This window comes from Phaseolus vulgaris, chromosome 3 (assembly GCF_051622355.1).
Source record: "Phaseolus vulgaris cultivar YP4 chromosome 3, ASM5162235v1, whole genome shotgun sequence".
Lineage (NCBI taxonomy): Eukaryota > Viridiplantae > Streptophyta > Magnoliopsida > Fabales > Fabaceae > Phaseolus > Phaseolus vulgaris.
The window spans coordinates 50,951,851-50,960,460 of NC_143500.1; the positions used below are offsets into that span (position 1 = coordinate 50,951,851).

Consider the following 8,610-nt stretch of genomic DNA (forward strand, 5'->3'; position numbering starts at 1 on the left):
CCACGATGTTCTGCTACACCAAGTTTTCTCATTCATCTCATATTCCCACCAACCCTTTTCCTCTCAATCTATCCACACTCACTATACATCATTCAAAATCTTGTCTTTCAAAGATCCAACCATGTTTAAATCTTTGAGTACTCGGAGAGGTCCTGGGAGGTATGAGAGATTAGGTAAAGAATCAGTTACCACTGCACTTTTGAACGAGGGGTTCAAGAGAAGCACAAGTTTGCCTTCTTGGGGACCCAACCCTTCAAGAAAAATGGTTTTAGGTTCCACCTTTGGGGCCCTCAATCTTCAGAGAAACCCCACAAAGAAGGGAAATAACAGTGAGAAGAAGAGTCACCCTCTCCTAAGCTTCTTGGCTCTTCGTAGGAAAAAGAAAACAACAGCAAGGCCTGAATTTGCAAGGTATCTTGAATATCTGAAGGAAGGAGGCATGTGGGATTTGAAGTCAAATAAACCTGTCATGCATTACATATGATCATATACTACTTTGCTTCGGGTTTCAATGCAGAATATTAGTATATTTCGTGTAACAATTTGTATAGAGTATGGTTACTTTTGGTATTAGTCATTCATTTAAATCAATCGGGAACATGCAAATATGTTCTTTTTCCCAGTGGTGAATTGGAGATTAAATTTTTACAGAATCCGTGTTGATAATGATTTTGTTTCTGATATTTTTTTATTCTATTTCTGATAAACTGCAAAATTGCTGATGTCTGCAACTAATCAGTGGTTATTTATCTGGGAATAAAAAAGTCCCATGTTGTTCGGTTCAACTACTCAGCTAACGATCAAAGTGGAATTGAAAATTTCTATAATTTATGATTCTGTGTGATTATCTTTTTGTGGCCAATAAGTCCAAAATATTGTAGTTATAAAGGCTTTAAAACGAACAAAAATAGTTTCCCGAGGTGTGAGTAATCACTGTCCGTAAGGACTTATCCGCGGTGTATTCCGCAAGTCCTCCAGGATACAACAGGAACTTCCCGGTAATTTCCGAGGATCAGAACTAGCAAGTTTCTCTTTCAAAGAGTAATATCAAATAGAACCCAGAGATATTATAATATTAAAATAAAGAGGAGAGAGAAAGTGAAAAATGGAAATTGGGGAAATGAGAAGGTGGTGATCGGAGGAAGAAGATGAAGAGGTGTGTGGGAGAGATGCATTCTGAATGAGGGAAACCCTTGCTTTTATAGGGAAAATGGTAGCAGCCCAAACGGCCACAACCCACGTTCCAGCAGCCATTGGTGGCGCGATTTCAGGTTCCAACGGCACCACTTCTTCAACCTCCGAAAATCCAGCAAAGTGGAGGCGCAGAACTTCCAAGTCGTGCGGCACGACCCAAGGTGGGGAGGGCAACGTTTAGCTTTTCAAACTTGGAGTCATTCTCCGCTTCGCTCTGCTTCCGTGATTTCCTCCAACAGAAGTATCGAAAGATTAGGGTTCTTCATCTCTGTTTTTCGGTTTTATCTCCATCTCTGTTTTTCAGTTTATTTTGCAAAAATTGATTCTGTTTACAACAATCCCCCACATTTTGCAAAAGATAAAACATAGAGATAAAGAAAGAAAAGGAATATTCTGGGTTCATCTAAGATGTAATGCATCAGATCTGGTATAGCAAGCTATATGAACCAGTCTTAGATTGATGAACGTAACACATAGTGTAGTTGGTATAGCAAGCTATATGAACCAAGACACTTAGTATGTGTTAGAGGTTTATCAGTCACAATACACCCCCACATTACTTGCTGTTATCGCTGTGTTGCGCTACTAGGCCATGCGCGTGCCCGGTATTCATGAGTGCTATAGAGATCTTGCCAAGATCTCATGCAAGCGGCCCCACTTGACACTCATATAGGTGATTTCATCAAGTGTATGCTGCAAATTATACACCACCCATAAGGGATATGAAAATCATTAGAACTTTGTAAATCGTTAAAACTCTTTTACCTCTGAATTTTAACCACAAAGTTTATCCTCTCGATAATGCAGTATCTAGCACTTTCTCACACACCATAGGAATGGACAAAATTGATTTAAAATCAATTTTAGTGCTAGCAGAACTAACAAGTGACTTGTTTTTACCCATATGAACCTTATTCATGGGATCTCCAATCACAAAGGTTGGGTTTCCATCACTTGTTTGTTTGCAAGTGCCTTAAGTCCCATTCCCCTCGATGTTTCTAAAATCATTTTTCTCCCTAGGGGTTTTGTCAGAGGATCTGCCAGATTCCGTTCTGACTTGACATAGTCAATAGAAATCGTTCCACTCTTTAAGAGCTGTTTCACCAAATTATGTCTCAATTGTATATGTCTATTCTTTCCATTGTAGCTTTTATTTTTAGCTATAGCTATTGCCGATTGGCAATCACAATGCATTGATACAGATGGGGTTGGTTTCATTCCTAAAGGAATGTTTGCTAAGAAGTTTTTCAACCACTCAGCTTCACTACCAGCCATTTCTAGAGCAACAAACTCAGATTCCATTGTTGATCTTGCAATAATAGTTTGTCTGGCTGATCTCCATGTAACTGCACCACCCCCAAGTGTAAATACATAACCACTAGTGGATTTTGTCTCATCTGAATCAGAGATCCAGTTAGCATCACTGTACCCTTCTAGCACAGCGGGAAATCCACTATATTCAATGGCATAATCCATTGTACCTCTCAATTATTTCATGAGTCTCGCAAGTGCTTCCCAATGATCCTGACTAGGACATTGAGTGTATCTACTCAATCTACCTACTGCATAAGCAATATCTGGTCTAGAAAAGCTCATTAAATGCAATAAGCTCCCAATTATCTGGGCATACTGAGTTTGGGAAATAGATTCTCCTCTGTTCTTCTTTAATTTAGAGTTAGCATCATAAGGAGTACTCACTGACTTAAAGTCATAGTAACCAAACTTCTTTAGAAGTTTCTCAGTGTATTTTTCTTGGGATAGTAATATACTATCTCCCTTCCTTATGATTTTGACTCCTAGAATCACACTTGCTTCACCCATGTCTTTCATCTCAAACTTAGATCCAAGAAACAATTTTGTTTTAAAAACTATATCATTGCATGTACCAAAAATTAACATGTCGTCCACATACAAACATATAATAACATATTCACCATTTTCAGATCTAGAATACACACATTTATCAGCATCATTGGTAGAAAAACCTTCACAAAGTAAAACATTATCAAGTTTTTCATGCCATTGTTTTGGTGCTTGTTTCAGACCATACAAAGATTTTAAAAGTTTGCATACTTTTTCTTTTTGACCTGGAACTACACATCCTTCAGGTTGAGTCATATAAATTTCCTCTTCTAATTCACCATTCAGAAAAGCTGTTTTAACATCCATTTGGTGAATTACTAACTTATGGATAGATGCTAAGGCTAGCAATACACGAATAGAGGAAATCCTAGTAACAGGTGCAAAAGTATCAAAGTAATCTATGTTATGTTTTTGAGTAAAACCTTTAGCCACTAATCTTGCCTTATATTTCTCTATGGATCCATCAGGATGGTACTTCTTCTTAAAGATCCACTTACAACCAATGGGTTTTGCTCCTTTAGGCAGATCTACTAAGGTCCACGTATTATTTTTCTTAATTGATTCAAGCTCAGTTTTAATGGCCTTATCCCAATGTTTAGCATCAGGAGCACTAGTAGCTTCTACAAAACTTATTGGATCATTCTCAACTAGATAAGTATAAAAGTCATCTCCAAAAGATGTTTCCTTTCTCTATCTTTTACTTCTCCTAACATCCTCACTCAAGGTATCACTAGCATTATCTATAGGTTGTTCAGATGTACCACTACTCTTTAGAGGAAAGATGTGTTCAAAGAACTCAGCGTTTTTTGTCTCTACTATAGTGTTGCGTTCAATTATATCACTATTAAGAACTAGAAACCTATAGGCAGCACTATGTTCTGCATATCCTAAGAACATACAATCAGATGTTTTAGAGCCTATTTTCCTTTTCTTAGGATCAGGTAACATCACTTTAGCTAAACTCCCCCACACTCTTAGGTATTTCAAGTTAGGTTGATAACCTTTCCACAACTCATAGGGTGTTTTACCAGTTTTCCTATGTGGTATCCTATTTTGTAAAAAACACGCAGTAAGCAGAGATTCACCCCATAAATTATCAGGAGCATTAGAACTAATAAGCATGGCATTCATCATTTCTTTAAGAGTCCTATTTTTCCTTTCAGCTACTCCATTAGACTCAGGTGAATATGGTGGGGTTACTTCATGAATAATACCTTCTTTTACACAATAGTCATTAAATAAAACATATTCACCACCTCTATCTGATCTAATTCTCTTAATTTTCTTATTAAGTTGATTTTCTACTTCCGCTTTATAAGTTAAAAACATGTCAAAAGCTTCATCCTTATGTTTAATTAAATACACTTTGGTGTATCTAGAAAAATCATCTATAAAGGTTACAAAATAATTTTTACCACCTCTAGACATGGTTTGTTTTAAATCAGCAAGGTCGGTATGAATTAAACCAAGAATTTCAGTTTGACGTTCTACAGAGTGACATGTTTTCTTTGTTATTTTAGATTCTACGCATACATCACATTTACTACTTTGTTTGTCATGCATGTTGATTAATCCTAGTCGTTGCAATTTTATAACATACGAAGAATTCACATGTCCTAATCTAGCATGCCATATATCATACGAGTCAACAATATAAGCAGAAGGTGTAGATTCATTCATAATTTCAGAAATGTTTAATACAAAAAGGCCTTGATCACAATATCCCTTTCCCACAAAAACATTGTTTTTTGTCATAACAATCTTATCAGATTCAAATGACACTTTAACCCCAACTTTGCTTAGTAATGCCACAGAGACCAAATTAACTCTAATTGATGGTACATGTAGCACATCATTCAAAGCTAGAGTTTTACCAGATGTGAGCTTCAGAAGAACTTTTCCTTTTCCTAGGACAGGAGTTGTCCTGGAGTCTCCGAGATATACTTGTTCTTCTCCATCCCCCACACTTGTGTAGGAGGTGAACACATTTCTGTTTGCACAGATGTGTCTGGTAGCCCCAGAGTCTACCACCCATTTGCTCACATTTGTCACAAGGTTTACTTGTGAAACGACTGCCACAATAGTATCTTCTCCTTCGGCTAGATTTGCCTTAGGAGGATAGTCGTTTTTAGCCCTATGTCTGCACTGAGGTGCATGATGGCCTGGCTTTCCACAGACAAAGCAATTACCCTTTTTCTTGAAAGTGGGGTTAGTTCCACTGGGACGAGAGAATTTGTTATTAGGTTTCTTTTTGTGATCAAATTTTTTCTCGTACCTTTTTGGAGCTGGTTTGTCTTCTATCACGTTTGCTTTGGCAGACAAAGCTTTGGCCTTTGCAGCAGCGCACTCCTTCCTGTTTGTGTCTTCGATGATGATGTGGGTGATCAGATCTGATAGAGACATCTGTTTCTGTCTGTGCTTCAGTTGTTGTTTGTAATCCGTCCAAGACTGCGGAAGCTTTTCGATCAAGAGTTCGGACACGAATTCATCTGGCAATTTTATGCTTTCAGTCTTGATATCTTCAATCAGCTTGTGATATTCGTTTATTTGGATTTTGATGTCTTTGCCTTCGATCATCTCCCAGCGGTAGTATTTTGCAATTACGAACCTTTGTCTGACGATGTCTTCGGCAGTATATTTGAGGATAAGAGAATCCCAAATATCTTTCGCATTCTTATAAGAAGCATAAACATCGAACAGATCGTTAGATAACACACTGAGTAAAGTGTGACGGCATACCTTATTCGCATGGATCCAGTCGTCAACTTGTTTCGCAGCCGTGGTTGAGTCGGGTTTGGCAGTTGTAAGTGCATGAGCAACTCCGTACATGTCCAATAGGGTGGACACGCGTTCTTGCCAACGTCGGAAGTTCTGACCGGTGAAGACTTCAATTTTGGAGACGTCCGGAAAAGGTTTCGCAAAAATGGTTTGCGTTGCGGAAGCAACATTTGATGTTCCCGTAGCAGTGTTGTCGTTGTTGTTCGGATTTTCAGCCATAAGTCCTTACGATTGTAGTTATAAAGGCTTTAAAACGAACAAAAATAGTTTCCCGAGGCGTGAGTAATCACTGTCCGTAAGGACTTATCCGCGGTGTATTCCGCAAGTCCCCCAGGATACAACAGGAACTTCCCGGTAATTTCCGAGGATCAGAACTAGCAAGTTTCTCTTTCAAAGAGTAATATCAAATAGAACCCAGAGATATTATAATATTAAAATAAAGAGGAGAGAGAAAGTGAAAAATGGAAATTGGGGAAATGAGAAGGTGGTGATCGGAGGAAGAAGATGAAGAGGTGTGTGGGAGAGATGCATTCTGAATGAGGGAAACCCTTGCTTTTATAGGGAAAATGGTAGCAGCCCAAACGGCCACAACCCACGTTCCAGCAGCCATTGGTTGCGCGATTTCAGGTTCCAACGGCACCACTTCTTCAACCTCCGAAAATCCAGCAAAGTGGAGGCGCAGAACTTCCAAGTCGTGCGGCACGACCCAAGGTGGGGAGGGCAACGTTTAGCTTTTGAAACTTGGAGTCATTCTCCGCTTCGCTCTGCTTCCGTGATTTCCTCCAACAGAAGCATCGAAAGATTAGGGTTCTTCATCTCTGTTTTTCTGTTTTATCTCCATCTCTGTTTTTCAGTTTATTTTGCAAAAATTGATTCTGTTTACAACAAATATCTCATCAATAATAACTACAAGTCTAAAAAAACTAAACAACATAGAATGAGTCTCTGTCTATTTTAGTAAATGAAGGCTCAACCACATATATACTCACTTTCCTTTTCTTAACAGTACTAGAGGGAGAGTTAGAGAAACTGTAAAAAACCGTTGTGCGATTAGGAGTGTTATAGTTTAGTTTTACTTCTCTGGGCCAATTGGCTGGGAAAGACCGTTGGTTGTTGTTTTGCAGGAAAATGAAAAGGAACAACATTTCAATTCATATATGTTAATCTCATACAAACTGGGGAGTTGTTTCAATGGAGAGTATTCTGGGCCTGCTGTCATGGGCATTAACATGGAGTCACAATGGAGGAAAAGATTAATTTCTTGAACATTATTAACAACTTTGCAAAAACTTTAAACTGCAGCCAAATGTCCTAGGAAGATTTATAAGGCTTTACTTACTACTTACTAAGTGGATTTGTTATCGATTAAAAATAGAACATTATTAATTTCTGGAAACTTAGGATGGTCATGCACTATACAATATCTATCTCTAAACAATAACCAACAAAACATTATTAATTATCACTTAACAACAATGAATATATAAATCACATTTTCATATATGTACCCTTATAATTAGGCAAGTCACTTAGGCCTATTAGTGCAACTCAGCTTTTAGACGTCGTTCGTATTTTTATTGAATTTGGATTCTCTTAGTTTTCTTTAAAATGCATTGTTTTTTAAAATTTAAAATATATTAAAAACGTTTTTAATATATTAATTTAAAGACTAGAGAACTTGGACTCGTTTTTAATAGTCTGTCACATTATATGAACACTATAAAAAAATCATTTAATAAAAACTAATTTTAAAAATAAAAAATAATTAATTATTATAATAATTAAATTAGAAATATTTTAGAGACTAAAATAATTGGTAGTTAAAATCTTATTAGTTAATTAGATACCAATATAGAAACTATTTAATAATAGAAACTAATTTAGAAACCAAAATTTATTTTAGTCTTTAAAATTATCTTTAATTTAATCACTATTTTCTTTTTTTAAAATTATTTTTTATTCTAGATTTTCTGGTATTGGAAGTTGTTAGACATTGTTGCTGTATAATTTATTCCCCACTCATTAATCATGTATTTATCCTCAACATAGTTAATGTTATGACTTAAGGTCATACTTATATTACCGATAATTAGGTATATGTCATATTATTTTGGCTAATTAAAGTTACTTGACATAATAATATAGTATATAAGTCAAATAAAAAGAATTAAATACAATCAAAATATAATTAAATACAACTGAGAAGTAGAAAAAGGTGATTATCATGAAATAAATTATAACCAGAAATTTGAGAACCATACATTCCGTCTCAAATGTATAGCAAATAAAAATCAATTAAAATAGTAAATAACCTAATAAGAAGAGAAAATACAAGAATTAAATATTTAAAAATATATAATACACTGCCTTATTAGTAAAGACAATTTTAAAAATAATTTATAAATTTATAACAAATTTAATGATTATAAATAAGTTACCTAGTATCTTTACTTCCTGCGAAGTACAAATTTTGATACATTTAAAAGAGTATAACAGTGGAAACTACTCTATTTGATGCATGATAAGTTAATAATTGAAGTCAAATCAATATGTAATTTCGTGGAAGTGGACACATATTTTAGATTTGGATATAAAAAATTTATGTTATGGGGACGCCAAAACAGAAATAGTCAACAAAAGTTGCACAACCTCAATGTTTTCAAATCACATGTGCGTAGTAAATATTCAAACATGATTATAGTATTATTATTGACTGAAACATCATGAAGCTATCCAAACTTGACTTCAAATATGCAGATATATAGAACCCCCCAC

At 35.8% G+C, this 8,610-nt stretch overlaps 1 protein-coding gene across 1 annotated transcript; it reads left to right on the forward strand.

Moving 5' to 3' along the window:
- On the forward strand, positions 1–653 carry LOC137808402 (uncharacterized). Its single transcript, XM_068609484.2, has one exon. The coding sequence runs from the start codon at positions 122–124 to the stop codon at positions 482–484; it is 363 nt and encodes a 120-aa protein (XP_068465585.1). The 5' UTR covers positions 1–121; the 3' UTR covers positions 485–653.
- Positions 654–8,610: the final 7,957 nt, after the last annotated feature.